The 22,342-nt window shown below is 43.0% G+C and overlaps 1 protein-coding gene across 6 annotated transcripts in view; it reads right to left on the bottom strand.

The window, feature by feature from the left end:
* The window catches only part of PPP3CC (protein phosphatase 3 catalytic subunit gamma), a 91,633-nt gene that overhangs the window by 56,199 nt on the left and 13,092 nt on the right, over positions 1-22,342 (bottom strand). For all 6 annotated transcript variants that reach the window (XM_036313780.1, XM_036313777.1, XM_036313775.1 and 3 more), the window contains exons 2-3: positions 10,794-10,991; positions 10,116-10,240 (exon numbers count right to left, since the gene is read on the bottom strand). In XM_036313780.1, the coding sequence (XP_036169673.1) occupies positions 10,116-10,240; positions 10,794-10,821 (153 nt within the window). In that variant the 5' untranslated portion in view covers positions 10,822-10,991. The remainder of the gene's footprint in view (positions 1-10,115; positions 10,241-10,793; positions 10,992-22,342) is intronic.

Raw genomic sequence — 22,342 nt, 5'->3', positions numbered from 1 at the left:
ATTTTTTTGGTTGATTTTTCTTTGTTAAATGGCATTTAAATATATAAAATAAATATCAAAAATATAACTCTTTGTTTTACTATGGTTGCAAATATCAAAAAATTTCTATATGTGATGCGGCACCAGGGTTAAGTTAGGGTTTTTCAAAATGCTGACACACCAAGCTCAAAAGGTTTGCCATCACTGGCCTAGAATGTACTTCCTACCCCACCTTCTTTGCATGGCTCATTCCCTCAAGTCAGACAAGTTTCTGTTCAAACACTACCTTCTCAGATAGGCTTTGCCTGATCTCTATCTAAATGAGCTACTCCTGTCTCCCTGATCTGATTTTGATAGACACTACACAAAGCTATGATGTCACTCTCCTTATAAAAACACAGTAAAAGACTTTGCTTTGCTTGCTCTTCAACATATTCTCAGAATTTAAGGCTGTTATTCTACATGGATACTACTTTTTTGGAAAGCATACTTTTCCCAAATAGTGCAGGATGTTTTATATACCTGGACACTGCTTATTAAATGCCAATGGAACCTCTCAGTTGTTGTGATAAAATATTAATTCATATGTCATTGTACATGATTATGAGTGCACCTGAAGTATGATTTCTCAAAAATAGAATTTTGGAATCAAAATATATATACATTTTATCTGAGACAGACATTGCAAAATAAACCTTATAAAACTTAGAGAGACACATCTATCCTATATAATAAAAGAGAAACATGCAAATTAACCATTCCTCCGCTACACTCAAGCCATGCCCACAAGCCACGCCCACAAGCCAATCAGGAGCGAGTATGCAAACTAACCCAACTAAGATGGTGGCAGCCACAGAGCTGGAACGAGCAGGAGGCTTGGGTTGCCCCCGGTGATTGAGGAAGCCAAGCTTCAGCCTGCCCTGGCCAGCCCTGGTCTCTGCTCAAGGCTACAGAGTTTCAATTATAGAAGATAAATAAATCCCAGGGGAAAAAAAAAAAAGGAGAGGCTGGGAGCTTGGGTCACCGGGGAGCATGGCCAGCCTGAAAACGGCCATCAGCCCCTCACCCAGGCTGGCCAAACCCCCATGGGGTGAGGGTCTCCACTGGGGGCTTGGCAAGCCTGCAAACAGCCATCAGCCCCTCACCCAGGCTGGCCAGGCACCCTAGTGGGGACCCCCCAACTGAAGGGGGTGTGGCCAGCCTGAAAATGGCCCTCAACCCCTCACTCAGGCTGGCCAGGCACCCCAGTGGGACCCCCAACCTGATCCAGGACACCCTTCAGGGAAAACCAGCCAGCCCCCACCCATGCACCAGGCCTCTATCCTATATAATAAAAGGGTAATATGCAAATTGACCCTAACAGCAGAATGACTGGGAATGACTGGTCACTATGACACGAACGATGGAAGGCCTCGGTGGGCAGCGGGCAGCGCTAGGGACCCTACCCATGCATGAATATCATGCACTGCGCCTCTAGTATAAATATATTTAGATGGCTTTTTTCTTTTTTGGTTGACTTTTGTTTTTGACAAAACTTGCATGAAATATTCCAAGGAATATTGACCACCAGGGGGCAGACGCTTAATGCAGGAGCTGGCCCCTGGTGGTCAGTGCACTCCCACAGGGGGAGCTCTGCTCAGCCACAAGCCAGGCTGACAGCTGTCAGTACAGCGGTGTTGGTGGGAGCCTTTCCCACCTCTTCAGCAGCGCTAAGGATGTCCAACCGCAGCTTAGGCCTGCTCCCCGCTGGCAAGTGGACATCCCCTGAGGGCTCCCCTGGGCTGCCAGAGGGATGTCTGACTGCCAATCCCCCAGGGAGTGGGCCTAAGCCAGCAGATGGACATCCCCCGAGGGGTCCCAGACTGCGAGAGGGCACAGGCCAGGCTGAGAGGCCCCCCAGAGTGCACAAATTTTTGTACACAAGGCCTCTAGTATATATATATAAAAGCCTAATATGCACAGTGTCCCCTCAGGAGTTCAACTGACCGGGAGTTCCATCACTATGACATGGGCTGACCACCAGGGGGCCGAACGATGGAAGGCCTCGGTGGGCAGCAGGCAGCCGCTAGGGACCCTACCCATGCATGAATATCATGCACTGCGCCTCTAGTATAAATATATTTAGATGGCTTTTTTCTTTTTTGGTTGACTTTTGTTTTTGACAAAACTTGCATGAAATATTCCAAGGAAAAATTATATTAAATCCATATAAAAACGTAGAAAGCACTTTTTCCCTTTTATACTTACCTTCCCCAACCAAGAACATTACATATCTTTTGATTTATTTGGGTCCCTATTTCTGAATCCTGAAAAAAACAACTCATCTTTTTGAAGTAATGAGATATATAAAAGCATAATTCATACCCACACTACTAACATACTTCTTGCCTCCAATCTCAAGTTTTATTTCCTTAAATTATACATCAGGATGCAATTGTATAATTATCTTGTACAATTCAATGACAAGGTCATGATTATCAGATGTGTTCAGACACTCAATTACTTCTTTATTTCTATGTGAACAGAATTTTTACTACACTTCAAGAATCATTTCTGTATGTCAACAACTGTTCATCAGTTGGTCATCTGATCACATTTACATCATTTGGACATCTGATATCATTTTCTCTTGGGTGGCTCCTGTGCATTTAGTATATCCTATGCTGATAGTGTTCTTCTTAATCCTTTCTTTTATTGCAAAATTAATTAGAGGAAATGAAAATTTAGCTTCCCTACTACAGAGGAAATACATTATAATAGGTACAAATGAAGAAGGAACAAGAAAGGGCTCAGAAATAGTGAGACTTCACTATTCTGTCCTATCGGTGACATTTGGATAAGTTCCTGGTGTCCTAATCAAAGCCCACATTGCTTCAGGAAAGATCAATGCTTGCTCTGGGCATGAGAAAAATCATCATGCCACGATTCTCTCATATAGGCTCAAGGAAAGAAAAATTGTTAAGCATGGAAAGAGAAAAATAAAGTGGATCTCTGAAAAACAATTTGGCAATATGTATCAAAGTCTTAAAAACGCTCACATTCTTTCATCCAGTTATCCTATCTAATAAAAGACGAAAAGGGTAATTGACTGTACTTTCGCTACGCTTCCCATTGGCTAATCAAGGTGATAAGCAAATTAACCGCCAACAAAGATGGCGGTTAATTTGCATACGTAGGCTCCAAGTGGTAGAGTGAAGCCAAACGTACCCGAAGCTGGCTGAGCAGCGAGGCCTCACGGCCCCAGGATCAGCAGAGCTGCAAGGCCTCACGGCCCCAGGACCAGCTGAGCCGCGAGGCCTCGCGGCCCCAGGATCAGTGGAGCTGGGAGGCCTCACGGCCCCGGCACCAAGTGGAGCCACGAGGCCTCACCGCCCCAGGATCAGCGGAGCCGCAAAGCCTGACAGCTGAGGGGGGTGCGGGGGGGGGGCATGAGGAGCCCAGCCAGAGCAAAGGCCTGGGTTCCGGGTGCCAGAGGAAAACTGGTGCCAGCAGCCAAGGGAAGGGAAGGCCTATTGCACAAATCTCTTCATGCAACAGTCATCTAGTCCTATATAATAAAAGCCCAGTGACCATAACGGCATAACGACTATAACGACCGCTTGACCAGTTGCTATAAGGTGCATTGACCACCTCTCGTTCCCCCACCTCCTCCTCCCACAGCCCACAGCTATGATTGCTGGGTGGGGAACAGGGAATCACGGGGAACTGGGGTGGGCGGCAGCGGGGCAGGACTGGGGACTGGCGAGCGGGCGGAAGATGGCCCGATCACAAGCTAGGCCTAGGGACCCTACCCACGCATGATTTCATGCGCTAGGCCTCTAGTTTCATTTATAAGGATCTGATTTAAGGAAGTATCAGAAATACCATCAAAGATGTATTAAAAAGATGTTAACTACAGCAGTGTGTAGAACAGAAATAATCAGAACAACCTTGTGCCACTTACAGTACAAGTGATATAATAGCCAATTAACTATTGCTTAATCCATAAAGACTTTTAAATATCTCATGAAACAAGAAGTCTGGAGGTGGGATGTCCCAGGTTAGTGTACCAGCTCAACATCATCACCAAGAAACCATGCCCTCTCTACCTCTTTGATCTGTGATTCACAGCAGGTCTGCTTTTCCTCCATAGTTATAGCATCTCCTCACAGTCACAAAATAGCTGCTAAGTACACATTTGAAATGACATACTGGAATGAGGGATTCAAAGCATTTACCTTACAAGAATCTTTTTATCTGGAAAGAAAATGTTTCAAAATAAACACACACACATACACACACCACCACCACCGACAACAACCAAAAAAAAAAAAAAATAACAACAAAAAACTAAATAAACCAAACACCCTGCAGAGTTTCCTTTATATATTACTGAGCAAACCAGGATTCCACGTTTACCCCTAGACCAATCCACTGGTAACAGGGAATGGACTGTTGTGACTAGTTCAAACCAACATGAATTCGTTCCCTGGCACTGGGATAAGGGCCTTCCCTTCCTGAAATCAAAGGTTCTCCCTGAACCCCCCATTTCATTTATCTGAACAAAATAGGAATTCTGACAGTAAGGAAAAGAAAAAGGCAGGCAATAAGCAGGACCTGCTACAAACCTAATTATCCAACAATAGAGGAATGGTAAAATTGAGTGTCTACTGTATTTCAGACATTATATAAGGTCCCAAATAAAGAATACTGTTAGCAGCAGGGGTATAGCTCAGTGGTAGAGCATTTGACTGCAGAATACTGCTGCCCTGCTCAGCTGGTGGCTCAGTGGTTGAGGTCGACCTATGAAACTGGAGGTCATAGTTCCATCCCCCGTTAGGGCACATGGCTAGGTTTTGGGCTCCATCACTAATAGGGGGTGTGCAGAAGGCAGCCAATCAATGATTCTCATCATTGATGGTTCTATCTCTCTCTCCCTCTCTCTTCTTCTCTGAAATCAATAAAAATTATTTTTTTAAAAGAATACTGCTGACAATTAAATAGATCCTATCTAATAAAAGAGAAACATGGTAATTAGCATACGACCGCTACCCTTCCCATTGGCTAATCAGGGCGATATGCAAATTAACTGCCAGCCAAGATGGCGGCCGGCAGCCAGGCAGCTTGAAACTAACATGAGGTTTGCTTGCTTCAGTGACGGAGGAAACCAACGTTCCCTGCCTGCCTTGACGGCTTCTGAGCCTGCAGTTTGAAACATTGTAATAAATATAGAAGCTAAACAAAACCCCAGAAACCTGCTTTCAGCGAGCCGGGATCTCAGAGCTGGAGTTATACATTGTTTCGATTATAGAACCCAAACAAAACAGATACCTGTTTTCAGCAGCAGAGGCCTCAGAGCTGGAGTCAGAGCTAAAGCTGGCCCAGAATTAAAAAAAAAAAGAAAAAAAGGAGCAGTTGGGAGCTTCAGTCACCCGCGAGCCTGAAAACAGCCCTCAGCCCCTCACCCAGACTGGCCTGGCACCCCAGTGGGGACCCCCACCCTAAAGGGTGTGTGACCAGCTGCAAACAGCTATCATCCCCTCATCCAGGCTGGCCAGGCACCCCAGTGGGGACCCCCACCCTGATCCAGGACACCCTTCAGGGCAAACCAGCCGGCCCCCACCCGTGCACCAGGCCTCTATCCTATATAGTAAAAGGGTAATATGCCTCCCAGCACCGGGATCAGCGGAGCCACGAGGCCTCCTGGCACCAGGATAAGCGTGACAGGGGGCAGCACCCAAACCCCCTGATCGCCTTGCGGCTCTGTGTGTGACAGGGGGCGGGGCCACAACCTCCCTATCCGCCCTGCTCTGCTCATGACAGGGGAAGGCGCCCCAACCCCCTGATCGCCCTGCTCTGTGCCTGATAGGGGGGAGCTCCCCAACCCCCTGATCGCCCTGCAGCTGTGTGTGTGACAGGGTGTGGCGCCCCAACCCCCCCCCCTCCACAGGCCCTGCTCTGTGTGTTACAGGGGGCGGGGCCACAACCTCCCTATCCGCCCTGCTCTGCTCATGGCAGGGGAAGGCGCCCCAACCCCCTGATCGCCCTGCTCTGTGCCTGATAGGGGGGAGCTCCCCAACCCCCTGATCGCCCTGCAGCTGTGTGTGTGACAGGGTGCGGCGCCCCAACCTCCCCCCCCCCCCACAGGCCCTGCTCTGTGTGTGACAGGGGGCAGCGCCCCAGCCCCCTGATCGGCCCTGCTCTGTGCCTGATACGGGGGAGCACCCCAACCCCTGATCGCCCTGCAGCTCTGTGTGTTACAGGGGGCAGGGCTACAACCTCCCTATCCGCCCTGCTCTGTTCGTGACAGGGGAAGGCGCCCCAACCTCCTGATCAGCCCTGCTCTGTGCCTGATAGGGGGGAGCTCCCCAACCCCCTGATCGGCCCTGCTCTGTGTGTGACAGGGTGCGGTGCCCAACCCCCCGCCACGGGCCCTGCTCTGTGTGTGACGGGGTAGAGCCATAACCTCCCCATCGGCCCTGCCCTGAGTGTGACAGTGACGGCGCCCCAACCCTCCTCCCCCCACGGGGATAGGGTAGAGCCATAACCTCCCCATCGGCCCTGCCCTGAGTATGACAGTGGCAGCGCCCCCACCCCCTGATTGGCCCTGCTCTGTGGGTGATAGAGGGTGGCACCCCAACCCCCTGATCCGCCCTGCTCTGTGTGTGACAGGGGGTGGTGCCCCAACTCCCCTATTGGCCCTACTCTGTGAGTGACAGTGGGGAGCTCCCCAACCCACTGATTGACCCTGCTCTGTGCGTGACAGGCTACGGAGCCCCAACCCCCCTGATGCTGATGGGCCCTGCTCTGTGCGTGACAGGGGGCAGCGCCCCAACCCCCTGATTGGCCCTGCTCTGTGCGTGACAGGGGGTGGCGCTGCAACCTCCCCATCCACCCTGCCTTGAGTGTGACAGGGGGCGGCGGCCCAACCCCCCAATCGGCCATACCCTGAGCATGACTGAGGGTGGCATCACAACCTCCCGATCCGCCCTGCTCTGTGCATGATAGGGGGCGGCACCCCAACTCCCCATTCTGCCCTGCTCTGAGCCTGACCAGGGGCTGCACCTAGGGATTGGGCCTGCCCTCTGCCACCCGGGAGCAGGCCTAAGCCAGCAGGTCGTTATCTCCCGAGGGGTCCCAGACTGCGAGAGGGCACAGGCCGGGCTGAGGGACCCCCCCCACCCCCCTGAGTGCACAAATTTTTGTGCACCGGGCCTCTAGTACTTTTATATTATACTGAAAGATCTATCCATAAGTATATATTTTCTATTATACTGTCAGCTCCTACAGACAGTATGAATCTTATTGTTTTATCCTTAGAGCCTGCCACAAAGTTGACACTCAAAATCACAGAGGGAAGAGGGTACAGGAAAAGATTAACCAAATAACTGATAGGCATATATGCATTGCCCATGAACACAGACAATAGATAGGGTGGTGAAGGCCTGGGGCAGGGCCGGAGCCAGGTGGTGAGGAGAAAGGAGGGAAAAAGTGGGGGGGAGATATCTATAATACATTCAAGAATAAAGATTAAAACATAAATAAGTAAATAAAGTTGGTACTCAAGAAACATTTGTTGATAAGTGAGGAAAACAATATGTAACAAGCCCTAGCCTGTTTGGCTCAGTGGATAGAGTGTCAGCCTTCAGACTGCAGGGTCCTAGGTTCGATTCTGGTCAAGGGCACATGCCAAGGTTGCGGGCTCAATTCCCAGTGGGGGTCGTGCAGGAGGCAGCCAATCGGTGATTCTCATCATTGATGTTTCTCTCTCTCACTCTCTCTTCCTCTCTGAAAGCAATAAAAATATTTTTTAAATTCTTTTAAAAAAAGCAAAAATATGTAATAAAATATTCTAAATATATTATCTATAATAATAAAAGTGTAATATGCAAATCAACAGAATGACCAAACAGCAGAACAACTGTGCAGACAACCTTCCAGATGGCCACACTATGACACCCACTGGTGCCATGCCAGCCAAGGCGGGTGTGATGCGATTGGTTAGAGGCCCAGCTGTTGCCCCATGATCGCCCTGCAGAGGGAGGCCGAGGCCACCAGCCGGCGGGGTGATTGATCAATCAGGCCCAGGCTACCCCGTGGTGGCGCTGTGGCAGGTGGGCGGGGCGATCCATCATGGAGCCCCAGCAGGGTGGGCAGGGCCTACTTTTTTGGGGCAATTGATCATGGGGCTCCTGGACTGTGAGAGGGCACAGGCCAGGCTAAGGGACCCCCGCCCCCAAGTCATGAATATTGTGCACCAGGCATCTAGTAGTGTATAAAAATCATTGTGGGTTTTTATATATGCTTTCTTGAATATACCAATGCACTAAAACTTTTTAAAGTATGTGAGTTAATTTGGAAGATAATATGACACAATATTTATCTTTTTAAAAAGTTGTTTCAGCCCAGCCAGGTGGCTCAGTTGGTTGGAGCGTCATCCCATACACCAAAATGTTTGCAGGTTTGATCCCTGGTTGGGGCACCTATGGGACCAATTGATGTTTCTCTCTCACACTAGTGTTTCCTTCTCTTTCTCTTTCTCTATTCCTAAAATCAATAAACATATCCTTGGATAAGGATTTTAAAAAGTTGTTTCATTAAATGACTAATTAAAACTTCATTAAGTTCTGTATTCTTCTCTTCAGCCTCTAACACCTCCTAATGCAGGGGTTCTCAACCTGTGGGTCGTGACCATCAGAAAACACATATAGCATATCAGATATTTACATTATGATTCATAACAGTAGAAAAATTACAGTTATGAAGTAGCAACGAAAATAATTTTATGGTTGGGCGTCACCACAACATGAGGAACTGTATTAAAGGGTCGCGGCATTAGGAAGGTTCAGACCACTGTATGGCTAGCAAACACACAAAGAAGTAAATATTCAATGTGACTTTCAAACATCCATACTTTTGGCGCACTGTCTATACAAAGTGAATAGGAAATAAGAATAGGAAAGCTGTTCAATAATATAGTTTACAAGTATGATCTCTTCCCATCCCAGGTACCTATTTAAAGACTAGGAATTTACTGGGCAGTAGGAAAAATGTGCGTACCATCATTAACCTTTGTCCTCACAGATGACAGTAAATGAATATGAGGCACTGGCAAATAACACTGAACTTTTCTGATTCATGAGTTTAGACTGCCTACCTAACTAAAGAGTAAGGTCTTTCTCTTGTCATTTATTTTTTCGGCAGTTTTAGAACAACTGCTGCTTCTCTGGTTGAGCACCAAGTAAGGTAGCTGAGCTGTATTTAGGAGTGATGCTGCAAGAACAATAAACCTTTAACCACCAGAAACATACTTAGTACAGTGAGATTCTCACAGTCTGAGGGAGAGGCAAAACTAAATACTACAAGAATAGCAAGCAGACTCAATTTCCTCATGTCGTGCTTATTCCAGGAACATTATAAATTCAATCACCCACACTATTTCAAAATTACTTCTTTTATTTGCCAAGCATGTACAGCTTAATCAATTGCCATTAAATATGAATATGTTGTGGTTCCATTGTACTCAAGCATTAGGTCCTAAAATAATTTTTTCTTTTATACATAAAAACTTATAGTTTGTTTTAATTGTAACCTTTTTCCTTTCATCATTCAATTTTCAAAATATATAAAAGTAAATTGTAAGGTTTTAAGTTAACTTCATTAATTAATAATTTTCCTTCAATGAACATTTATTAAGTGCTTAATATATGTAATAGCATCAGAAATTATTCCTTTAATAAGCTAAGCACCTGCTTATTTACCATTGGCAGTTAATCTAAGATTTAACTGTAGCCCAGCAGCTTATGATCTTGTAATTAAGGTCAGCTAATTCAAGCCCCATTTAAGGTGAATAGCAATTTATGTTGCTTATATACAGCCCATGTACTATCTTCAAAGAGGAAAGGTTAGTAATCATTTAATTTATTTGCAAAGCTGGGTTAATATAGCCTTCTATTTGTTAGACTTTCTACTAGCTAAAAAAAGAAAAAAAACTTTTATATCAAAATATTTCTATCTCACTTTAATGGCTGAAAGTAACAAAATTTATAAATTCTGCCAATGTTCTCATTTGAATTTTTTTTTTTACTAAAGAATGGAAAGCAAAATTTTTTAAAAACACAATATGATAGCTCCAACACATCCAGTTTAATTTTTACCTCTATACTGAAATAGCCTCTGTCCACATAGTCACCCAGAAAGAGGTAGCGTGTGTTATTAGGTGATCCTCCAACTTCAAACAACTTCATCAGGTCAAAGAATTGTCCATGAATGTCACCACACACTAGAAAAAAAACATTGGGTGAGGTAAAAAAAATTTGTCTTAGAAAAGAGACAGCTGGCATGGCTCAGTGGTTGAGTGTAGACCTATGAACCAGGAGGTCATGGTTTGATTCCTGGTCAGGGCACATGCCTGGGTTTCGGGCTCGTTCCTCAGTGGGGCCATGCAGGAGGCAGCCAACTGATGATTCTCTCGTCACTGATATTTCTATCTCTCACTCCCTCTCCCTTCCTCTCTGAAATCAATAAAAAACATATTTAAAAAAGAAGAAAAGAAAGGGCATTACACCAATAGGGATCACAGTTTAGCTTTCAAATCACTTTTGCTTTGGACTGGACTGCTCTATAACTATAGTCAATCTATCAACACTGAATAGTTCTACTGGAAATAATGAACATTTTAAATTGTATTTCTTCAGTGAACAGAAAACATACTAAACAATCCTAAAACGGTCTCATAATTCCTAGGAAAATTACAGCACATTTTAGTTGGTTATTTGTGATCATTTCTTAAATTAGCTCAAACCTAAGTGCAACCATGCAAAATCTTTTCATACCCGTGATTGGAGCTTCTACTTCTATCATAGTCTTCTCTTGTCTCAGGATAGCAGCCCCATCATTGATTATCTTTAAGGCTACTTCCTCTTCCACTCGCCCTTCCTTCACCAAATGGTTCTTCAAGACATCAATATTAGGTTTCCCATTTACAAAGACTTCCTTCAAAGTAAGCCTTTGGGTTGGAGGGAAAGGGACAGCTAGAGAAAGAGAAAAAATCATTTAAAATACTTAAATGTATAGAGCAAAACCATGAACACATTTCTTTAACGTAACAAATTAAGCATAATATATCATCACTACAGGCATGCACCGGTGGGGTCCCTTGGCCTGGCCTGTGGGGATCGGGTCCAAACCGGCTCTCTGACATCCTGAGGGGTCCCGGATTGCGAGAGGGTGGTCCTCGGGTGACACACCCCAGAAGCGTGCTCCCTCCTCTCTGGTTCCCGGTGCGTTACCCAAGAACCACAGCTGCTACGTCACCACAGCTCAACAGCTCCTGCATTGAGCATCTGCCCCCCAGTGGTCATTGCACGTCATAGGTACCGGCCAGTTGGCTGGGCTTTTATATAGAGAGATGATATCACATCCATACCACCAGAACTATGTAGGAAAAAAATTCCAAAATACCATATATTATAAGTGATTGGATATAATTTTTTTAAAAGGCCACAGTTAAAGTCAGTCATTTAAGGAGCCCTGGCCAGGTAGCTCAGTTGGATAGATCATCGTCCTGATACACTAAGGTTACGGGTTCGATCCCTGGCCAGGGTACATACAAGAAGCAACCAATGAATGCATAAATAAGTGGAACAACAGACTGATGTTTCTCTCTCTCTCTCAAATCAATAATAATAAAAATTAAAGTCAGTCATTTAAGATATATGTGTATTTAAAGTATAATTTTTTCATATAAACATTCAAGACTTGAATCTGATTCAGTAAGCTAAAAGTGGGACAAGGGACTGGATGATGTGAATATCTTTTATCTATGAAAAAGATATTACAAATAAAACAGTGGTTAAAAATAAAACCAAAGGAAAGGAAATCACAACACTAAAAGGGAACTTACTTCTTCCAAAAAACTGACCTAAGGAAACCAGAAGTTTGTTCCAGAAGTTTGACTTCAATTCCTGATCAGGGGAATCATAGATGTATACTTTATTCTTTAAAAAGGTACTTGCTTAAAATATTACTGGTAACAAGAACACTACTAATAGAATGGAGCTCTTCCTGAGAATAACTTGCTATAACAATCTTAAAAAGAACAGATATGGGAGGTCTAGTTGTATTTTCTAATCTGGAAATGTTAACAACTAACTTCATATTATGCTGGATATAAAGTTTATATATGATACTAGAGGCCCAGTACACAAAATTTGTGCACTTGAGGGGGGGGGGGATCTCCTCAGCCTCGCCTTCTTCCTCTCTCAGTCCGGGAGCCCTTGGGGGATGTCAGTCAGACATCCTTAGCACTGCCACAGAGGCAGGAGAGGCTCCCGCCACCACAGCTGCACTCGCCAGCCATGAGCCCGGCTTCTGGCTGAGTGGCACTCCCTCTGTGGGAGTGCACTGACTACCAGGGGGCAGCTCCTGCATTGAGCGTCTGTCCCTGGCGGTCAATGCACGTCATAGCGAATGGTCATTCCGCCTTTTGGTCTATTTGCATATTAACCTTTTATTATATAGGAGGAGCATTATGGTGAATTAGCAACTATAACAAAAAATTTTTGACATTTTTAAATTGGCGATGTAGTCTATTTTAGATTCCTTGTTATCTAATAGCCACAAGTCTATAAACCACAAATTTAAAAGGAGAGATTCATTTTAATTTGTGAATTATGTCTGGTGGTTCAATTTCTAGCTTTATGGAAGTGTTATTAAGAACCAAGTTTAGGGCTGGGTGAAAAGGTGAAGGGATTAAGAAATACAAATTGGTAGTTACAAAATAGTCACAGGATATAAAGTACAGTATAGGGAATATAGTCAATAATATTGTAATAACTATGCATGGTGTCAGGTGGGTAGTAGAATTATCAGGGGAGTCACTGACTACTATGCTATACACCTAAAACTAACATAAAATAATATTGAATGTCAAATGTAATTGCAAAATAAAATAATTTAAAATTTTTAAAGAAGAACAAAGTTGAAATCTACAGGCACTTAAAAAATTTTAGATTTGATCTAGCTATACCAATTTGTATTATTTACAAGTAAAGAAAGTCCTACAGTAAGCTTAATCATGCTCTTCGCTACCACTTGACTCGTTTTGGGTATTCAAAGTTCAATTAAAAAATGATAGTAGCTGCCCTGACCATTTTGGCTCAGTGGCTAGAGCGTCGGCCTGTGGACTGAAGAGTCCCAGGTTCGATTCCGGTCAAGGGCATGTACCTTGGTTGCGGGCACATCCCCAGTAGGGGGTGTGCAGGAGGCAGCTGATGGATGTTTCTCTCTCATGGATGTTTCTAACTCTTTATCCCTCTCCCTTCCTCTCCGTAAAAAAATCAATAAAATATATTTTAAAAAATGATAGTAACTATTCAACCAGTAAATATTACCTTGAGATAGAGGACCATATATAGCCCAGTTCACCCAGGACCATCCTAGATTTCAACTGTTCTCCTAGCATAATTGTTAATAGTGCCCTCTTTTACTCTCAAAGTATCCCAATTTGAGGGATAAATGAGTCTTGGTTATTCAGATGGGTTATCGATATACTATTTTAATAGAATAATCTACTTCTAAAATAAAACAAAAATAGTATGATGAATCTTTAATTTATTTATCTGGTGAGTCTCCAAGACAGAGTGAAAGGTTAGTCCTAAACAGGTTTCCTTAAATTTTTACTAAAATGTAATGGTACTACAGTTGTGCTTAACAACAATAACAACAAAAATCTTATATAGTTTAGAGAGTCTTACTGAAACATTTTCAGATGAATTATATGCTATTTGATGTAATTATATGAAGAGAGGGGGCAGGAACTAAGCAATGGAATAAATGAGTGATGCTCACTTGGAAGTTCATAATATGAGTTCTCTCTACCACTAAAGTATGTTTGAAATCCTTATAATAAAAAATAGAAATAATTACCAAAAAAAGGGTATAAGCTTTAGAGAACCTTTTTTTTTAAGAGAAATTTACATGAGACTCAATCAAGAGCTACACTTAATCTAACTTATTAGAGATGACTTCAGAGAATTAACATACTCTGAAATCTTGATACAAAAAATAGAAAAATGAAAGAGTACACAGTTAATCATTCTTCTTTTTATACTCAATTTACCTCTTTAAACTCGTATTCTCAGCTCTTTCCAAGTTTTGAAATGAACCCTACAGAAAGTCTGCTTCTTTTAAATATCCCACTTAGTAAATCAAAGAAAGTGGTTAACAAACTAAAAACAACATGAAATAAGATAAAATCAAAGATGCTGGAATCATAAAAAAAGTATCGTAACAGAGGTAGTACTATAGACAGATATTATTTAACTTCTACCAATAGTATTATTACTAATAAAAATCAGTTTCCTCCAGTTGCAATCAGAGAACAGTTTGCAAAATAGAAAACCAATGTTCCTTACTAGTATATATTATAAAAGTTATGTAATTAGAGGTGATAACAACCTAAAGAGCTCCTGGGGGAGGAATTCAGAAAGATATTTCTTCTTCCTCTCAAATTCTTCAATTAAAACTTGTTTTAAATAAAACAAGTAAACAAGTCACTTAGTTAAATGAAAGCAAAAGGAAGGTTGAAATGAATTAAGGGATTATGCCCAGCTAAGAGAAATGGGGCACAGCTGAGCCAGGAACCTTAAGAGGAATTAAGATTGGCTTGGGACATGCATAACAGAAAGTACAAGAGTCCTTGATTTTTAGATTAGAGCAAATAAAATCAGTATCTGTAAAATCAGGAAAAGAGAATCTTCCACTTTAACCTTACCTCACATTATTCCTGGCTATGTTCAGAAGGCAAAATTTTTTTTCCCCTTATCTTTATTGATTAAGGTATTACATGTGTCCTTATCTCCCCATTGGCCCCTCTCCCCACTGCCCTGTTGTCTGTGTCCATTGGTTAGGCTTATATGCATGCATACAAGTCCTTTGGTTGATCTCTTCCCCTTACCCTCACACTCCCCTATCTTCCTTCTGAGGTTTGACAGTCTGATCGATACTTCTGTCTCTGGATCTCTTTTTGTTCATCAGTTTATGTTGTTCATTATATTCCACAAATGAGTGAGAGCATGTGATATTTATCTTTCTCTGACTGGCTTATTTCGCTTACCATAATGCTCTCCAGTTCCATCCATACTGTTGCAAATGGTTAGAATTCCTTCTTTTTTACGGCAGCATAGTATTCCATTGTGTAGATGTACCACAGTTTTCTAATCCACTCATCTGCTGATGGGCACTTAGGCTGTTTCCAAATCTTAGCTATGGTGAATTGTGCTGCTATGAACATAGGGGTGTACATATCCCTTCTGATTGGTGTTTCTAGTCTCTTGAGATATATTCCTAGAAGTGGGATCACTGGGTCAAATGGGAGTTCCATTTTTAATTTTTTGAGGAAACGCCATACTGTTTTCCACAGTGGCTTCACCAGTCTGCATTCCCACCAGCAGTGCACAAAGGTTCCTTTTTCTCCACATCCCCGCCAGCACTTGTCATTTGTTGCTTTGTTGATGATAGCCATTCTGATAAGTGTGAGAGGTACCACATTGTCGTTTTGATTTGCATCTCTTGGATGATTAGTGACTTTGAGCATGTTTTCATATGCCTTTCGGCCTTCCTTATGTCCTCTTTTGAAAAGTATCTCTTTAGGTCTGTTGCCCATTTTTTGATTGAATTGTTTATCTTCCTTTTTGTTAAGTTGTTGAGTTTCCTGTAAATGTTGGAGATTAAACCCTTATTGGTGATAACATTGGCAAATATGTTCTCCCAAGCAGTGGGCTTTCTTGTTGTTTTGATGGTTTATTTTGCTGTACAGAAGCTTTTTATTTTGATGTAGTCCCATTGGTTTATTTTCTCTTTAGTTTCCATTGCCCTAGTAGCTGTATCAGTGAAGATATTGCTTTGGCATATGTCTAAGATTTTGCTGCCTGTGGATTCCTCTAATATTTTTATGGTTTCCCATCTTATGTTTAAGTCCTTTATCAATTTTGAGTTTATTTTTGTGTATGGTGTAAGTTGGTGGTCTAGTTTCATTTTTTTTTTTGCATGTATCTGTCCAATTTTCCCAACACCATTTATTAAAAAGACTGTCTTGACTCCACTGTATGTTCTTGCCTCCTTTGTCAAATTAATTGAGCATAGTGGTTTGGGTCGGTTTCTGGGTTCTCTATCCTATTCCATTGATCTATATGTCTGTTCTTGTGCCAGTACCAGGCAGTTTTGAGAACAGTAGCTTTGTAATACATCTTGATATCTGGTATTGAGATCCCACCTACTTTGTTCTTTCTCAGGATTGTTGCAGCTATTTGATGTCTTTTTTTAAAAAATATATTTCATTGATTTTTTTACAGAGAGGAGGGGAGAGGGATAGAGAGCTAGAAACATCGATGAGAAACATCTATCAGCTGCCTCCTGCACACTCCCTACTGGGGATGTGCCCACAACCAAGGTACATGCCCCTGACTGGAATCGAACCTGGGACCCTTCAGTCCACAGGCCGACGCTCTATCCACTGAACCAAACCAGTTAAGGCTCTTTTTTTATTCCAGATGAATTTTTGGAGAGTTCGTTCTAGGTCTGTGAAATATGCCATTGGTATTTTAATGGGGAGTGCATTGAATCTATAGATTTTTAGTAGAATGGATATTTTAATGATGTTGATTCTACCAATCCATGAACACGGTATGTCCTCCCACCTGTTTATGTCTCTAAAGTCTATCTCCTTCTTTTATTAGATAGTTCGATGAGCACTACAGTTGAGGTTGATTCATAGAAGAGTGGAAACAGCCACAGTCCTGAGAAGACTAAAGGAAATTTGGTCATAAAAGGAAATAACAGAAACTTTCCAATAAAACTTTAAAAAAAAAAAAAAAAAGCCCCAGCCTGGCCGGCATGGCTCAGTAGTTGAGTGTTGACCTATGAACAGTTCTATTACTGGTCAGGGCACATACCCAGGTTGCAGGCTCTCCCCAGTGGGGGGCGTGCAGGAGGCAGCTGATCCAGGATTTTCTCTCATCATTGATGTTTGTCTCTCCCTCTCCCTTCCTCTCTGAAATCAATAAAAATATTTTTTAAAATAAATGAATAAATAAATAAACCCCCAGATACAGAGTGACCATATGTCCATGTATGCCTTTTGTGAGATTCCAGTTTATTTATTTTGCCCCCCTTTACTCTCAAGTATCCTGGTTTTGTTAATCCTCATCCAAGGATTTTTTTTTTTTTAGACAGTATGGAAGGGAGGGGGAGAGAGAGAGAAAAAAAAACATACAAAAAAAATCAACGTGAAAACATCAACGTGAGAGAGACACATCACTGGTCGTCTCCTGACATGGCCCCGGGGGAATCGAGCCTGCAAGCATTGTACATGCCCTTGATTGGATTCGAACCCTCAACCCTTCAGTCCACAGGCAATGCTCTAACAACTGAGAAAAACCAGGTAGGGCTCAAGTATCCTGTTTTTAATAACCTATCCAAGATCAACATTTATTAGAATCAACTGGGGTATTTGTTTAAAATGTAGATTCTCAGACTTGTGCAATGAGAACTTCTGAGGATCCTGCATAGGATCTAGAGAAGTGCTTTGTAAACTATCTATGGAAACTCTTCCCGACCCCCAATCTGTTAAAACCTTTGTAATATGCAATAAGAATAAATTACTAGAAAATGATCACATGCATAGATGTGTGCCAATGTCAAATTCCTATAAAGCTTTTAAGTGCTCAAGTTCTGTACTTATTGCAGTTAATAACAATTGGTGGATGGACTTGACACTAGCGCACAGACCACACTTTGAGTAACACTGGTTTGGATAAACATGGACTTAGTAAAGGACCAGAGTCAAAACTCAGACACACATCTTCAAGCCCAAGTTTGGAGATTTTAGTAAATCTAATGGACACAAATGATGATGTTCAACTGACTTCACTACTCACTTCACAATGAATGATAACCTTGTTCTGAGAACCCAAATCTCTGCCAAGTTCATTTCTAACCACCCTTAATGTCACACAAGATTTCACGAATAAAAAATACAACCTAAACACTTAGACTCTGCAGGAAGATGAACAAACTGAAGTTTTAGCTTCTAACATCTTCATGCTTTAAACTATGAAGTATATGAACTATAACATAAAGGTTGTTTCTTGCATCCTTTCGAATTACAAATAAGCCACTCACCATCACACACACTAGTTTCCCCTTTTTCACTTCTGTGGCTGTATGTTGATGCTTTAAGTATTCCATTTGTAAAGTTGTATTTATATTCAGAAGTGGAATTATTGAACCATCATGTGGCAGTTCTATTTTTAATTTTTTGAGGAACCTCCATACCGTTTTCCATAGTGGCTGCATCAAGGAGGGTTCCCTTTTCTCCACACTCTTACCAATACATTCTCTCTTGCTTTTTTATGACATTCTAGCAGGTGTGAAAAGATATATTGCTGTGGTTTTAATTTGCAGTTCCCTGATTAGTGATGTAGAGCATCTTTTCCAGTCCCTATTGGTCATCTGTATATCTTCTTTGGGAAAATCTCTATTCAATTCCTGTGCCTATTTTTAAATTGAGTTGTTGAGGTTTTTCTTGCTGTGGAGTTGCATGAGTTTATTATATATTTTTTATATTAACCCTTATCAGATATATAATTTGTAAATATTTTCTCCCACTTAGTAGGTTGCCTTTTAATTTTGTTGTTTCTTTTGCTGTGCAAGTTTGGTGGTTGTTTTTTTGTTTGGTTTATAGCAAAGTTACCTTTTTCTTTTTTTATGTTCTTTAAAAAATTCTTTTATAATTTCTTAATCATCACCCGAGGTTATGTTTTTATTGATTTTAGAGAGAGAGGAAGGGAGAGGGAGAAAGACTGATGAGAGAAATATTGATTGGTCGCCTCCTGCACTTGCCCTAACCAGGGATCGAATGGGCAACCTGAATATTTGCCCTAACCGGGAATCAAACCTGCAACCCTTCAGTACACAGGACAATGCTCCAACCAACTGAGCCACACTGACCAGGGCCTTTTTTTTTTCTTTTTCTTAAACTTTATTTTTATTGTTGCAATCACTTTTTTAAAACTTTTAAAAAATATATTTTTTATTGATTGATCTCAGAGAGGAAGGGAGTAGGAGAGATAGAAACATTAAAGATGAGAGAAAATCATTGATCGGCTACCTCCTGCAGGCCCCCTGACTGAGGATCAAGCCCACAATCAGGGCATGTGCCCTGACCGGGAATCGAGCCATGACCTTCTGATTCGTAAGTCAATGCTCAACCACTGAGCCATGCCAGCCGGACTTTAGTATGATACAGTCCCACTTATTTTTGCCTTTGTTTCTTATGCTTTTGAAGTCATATTAAAAAAAAAAAAAAAAAAAAAAGATTGCCAAGACCAACATCAAGGAGCTTTTCCTGTTTCCTTTAGGAATTTCAGGGTTTTCAGGACTTATGTTTAAGACTCTAACTCACTTTGAGTTAATTTTTGGGTGGTTTAAGATAGGGGTCTAATTTCATTCTTCTGCATGTGGTTATACTGTTTCCTCAGCACCATTTATCAAAGAGACTATCTTTTCCCCACTGGCATTCTTGGCTCCCTTGTCAAATATTAGTTGACTGTACAGAAGGTTAATTTCTAGATGTTTGATTGTTCCACTGGTCTGGATGCCCATTTTTATGCCAGTACCATTCCATTTTTATTATCATAGTTTATAGTATAGTTTAAAATCAGGAAGTGTGATGCCTCCAGCTTTGTTCTTCTTCCTCAGGACTGCTTTGGTTATTCAGAGTCTTCTGTGGTTCCATACAAATTTTACAATTGTTTATTTCTATTTCCATGAAAAACGCCATTGAAGTTTTGATAGGGATTGCACTAAATCTATAGACGGCTTTGGGTAGTATGGTCATTTTAGTAACATTAATTCTTCTGAACACAGGGTATCTTTCCATTTGTTTTTGTCTTCAATTTCTTTAATCAAATCTTATAGTTTTGGACAGGGGTTGGGGGAAGGGAAAAAAGGGACATCTGTAATACTTTCAACAATAATTTTTTAAAAGGAAAAAATTCTTTCAGTTTTCAGTATACATTTCTTTCACCTTAGAGTTAAATTTATTCCTAAGTACTTTATTGTTTTTGATGCTATTGCAAATAGACTGTTTTACTTTTCAAATATTTTGTTTTAGTGTACACAACTGATTTCTGTATGTTGATTTTGTATCCTGAAATTATACTGAATTCACTGATTAGTTCTAGGAGTTCTTCAGTGAAGTCTTTAGGATTTTCCATATGTAAAAATACTAGAAGCCCGGTGCATGGATTCATGTACCGGTGGGGTCCCTCAGCCTGGCCTGTGCCCTCTTGCAATCCGGGACCCCTCAGGGAATGTTGGACTGCCGATTTCAGCCCGATCCCTGCAGGCCAGGCTGAGGGACCCCATCAGTGCACGAATCTGTGCACCAGGCCTCTAGTATGCATATAAGATCTTTGGTTAATCTCTTCCCGCCCTCCCCCTTCCCTCTGAGATTCATCATCTGTCCCATGTTTCCATGTCTGTAAGTTGAGCATCTGCTCCCTGGTGGTCAGTGCGCATCATAGCTACTGGTTGAACGATGAAACGGTTGCTTAGGCTTTTATATATACAGATATCATCTGGCCTAACGTGGCTAAAAGGTGGCAGGTTCGATTCCCCGTTAAGGCACATACCCAGGTTGTGGGTTTCATCTACTGGTTGGAGTGAATGTGGGAGGCAACCAACCAATGTGTCGCAGGCATGTGCCCTTGATTGGAATCAAAGCTGGGATTTCAGTCCACAGGCTGATGCTCTATCCACTGAGCCAGACCAGCTAGGGCAAGCTTTCAGTTTTTCATTGTTGAGTATGTTGGCTGTGGGCCTGTCATATATGGCCTTTGTTTGTTGAGTTACATTGCTTCTATACCGAGTCTGTTGACTGACTTTATCATGAAAGGATGTTGTATTTCATCAAATACTTTTTTTGCATATATTGAGATGATCATATGATTTTTATCTTTCAGCATATTAATGTGGTGCATCATATTTATTGACTAGAGGCCCAGTGCACAAATTTGTGCATGGGTGTAGGCCAACCCCAATGGGGGTCCATCGGGCCGGGTCGGTGGGGGGAAGGGGCCGCAGGTGGTTGTCCGGCCCTGCCCCCAATCAGGGTGTTGGGGGCTGATTGGGGGCTGGGTTAATCAGGGCCCAGATCAGGCTGGTTGGCTGCCACAGTGCATGTCGCAGCCACCAGTCGTTCTGGTCATTCTGGTGGTTCTGCCATTCTGGTCGCTGGGCTTTTATATATACAGACTAGAGGCCCAGTGCACAAAAATTTATATATACAGACTAGAGGCCCAGTGCACTCAGGGGGGTCCCTCAGCCTGGCCTGTGCCCTCTCACAGTCTGGGACCCCTTGGGGGATGAGCACCTGCTGGTTTAGGCCCGCTCCCTGGGGAATTGGGCCTAAGTTGGCATTCAGACATCACTCTGGCAGCCCGGGAGCCCTCAGGGGATGTCCACTTGCCAGAGGGGAGCAGGCCTAAGCTGCAGTCGGACATCCTTAGCGCTGCTGAGGAGGTGAGAGAGGCTCCTACCACCACTGCTGTACTGGCAGCCATCAGCCTGGCTTGTGGCTGAGCAGAGCTCCCCTGTGGGAGCGCACTGACCACCAGGGGGCAGCTCCTGCATTGAGCGTCTGCCCCCTGGTGGTCAGTGTGTGTCATAGTGACCAGTCATTCCCAGTCTTTCTGCTGTTAGGGTCAGTTTGCATATTACCCTTTTATTATACAGGATAGAGGCCTGGTGCATGGGTGGGGGCCGGCTGGTTTGCCCTGAAGGGTGTCCCAGATCAGGGTGGGGGGTCTCACTGGGGTGCCTGGCCAGCCTGGGTGAGGGGCTGATGGGTATTTGCAAGCTGGTCAAGCCCCCCACAGTGGGGACCCTCACTCCATGGAGGTTTGGCCAGCCTGGGTGAGGGGCTGATGGCTGTTTGCAGGCTGGCCACACCCCCTTTATGGTGGGAGTCCCCACTGGGGTGCCTGGCCAGTCTGGGTGAGGGGCTGATGGCCGTTTTCAGGCTGGCCAAACCCCTGGCGACGTAAGATCCCAGCCTCTCCTTTTTTTCTTTTATTCTGGGATTTATTTACCTTTTATAATTAAAACTTTGTTGCCTTCAGTGGAGCTCAGAGCTGGCTCCTGCTCGCTCCAGCTCCGTGGCCACGGCCGGCTGAAAGCAGGTATCTGGGGTTTATTTATCTTCTATAATTGAAACTTTGTTGCCTTCAGTGGAGTTCAGAGCCAGCCGGGAAGCTTGGCTTCCTCCATCACTGGAGCAACCAAGCCTCCTGCTTGCTTCAGCTCCGTGGCTGCCAGCCGC

The sequence above is a fragment of the Myotis myotis genome, unplaced genomic scaffold (genome assembly GCF_014108235.1).
Source record: "Myotis myotis isolate mMyoMyo1 unplaced genomic scaffold, mMyoMyo1.p scaffold_m19_p_6, whole genome shotgun sequence".
In the NCBI taxonomy this organism is placed as follows: Eukaryota; Metazoa; Chordata; class Mammalia; order Chiroptera; family Vespertilionidae; genus Myotis; species Myotis myotis.
This window is presented reverse-complemented; position numbering and strand designations above follow the sequence as displayed.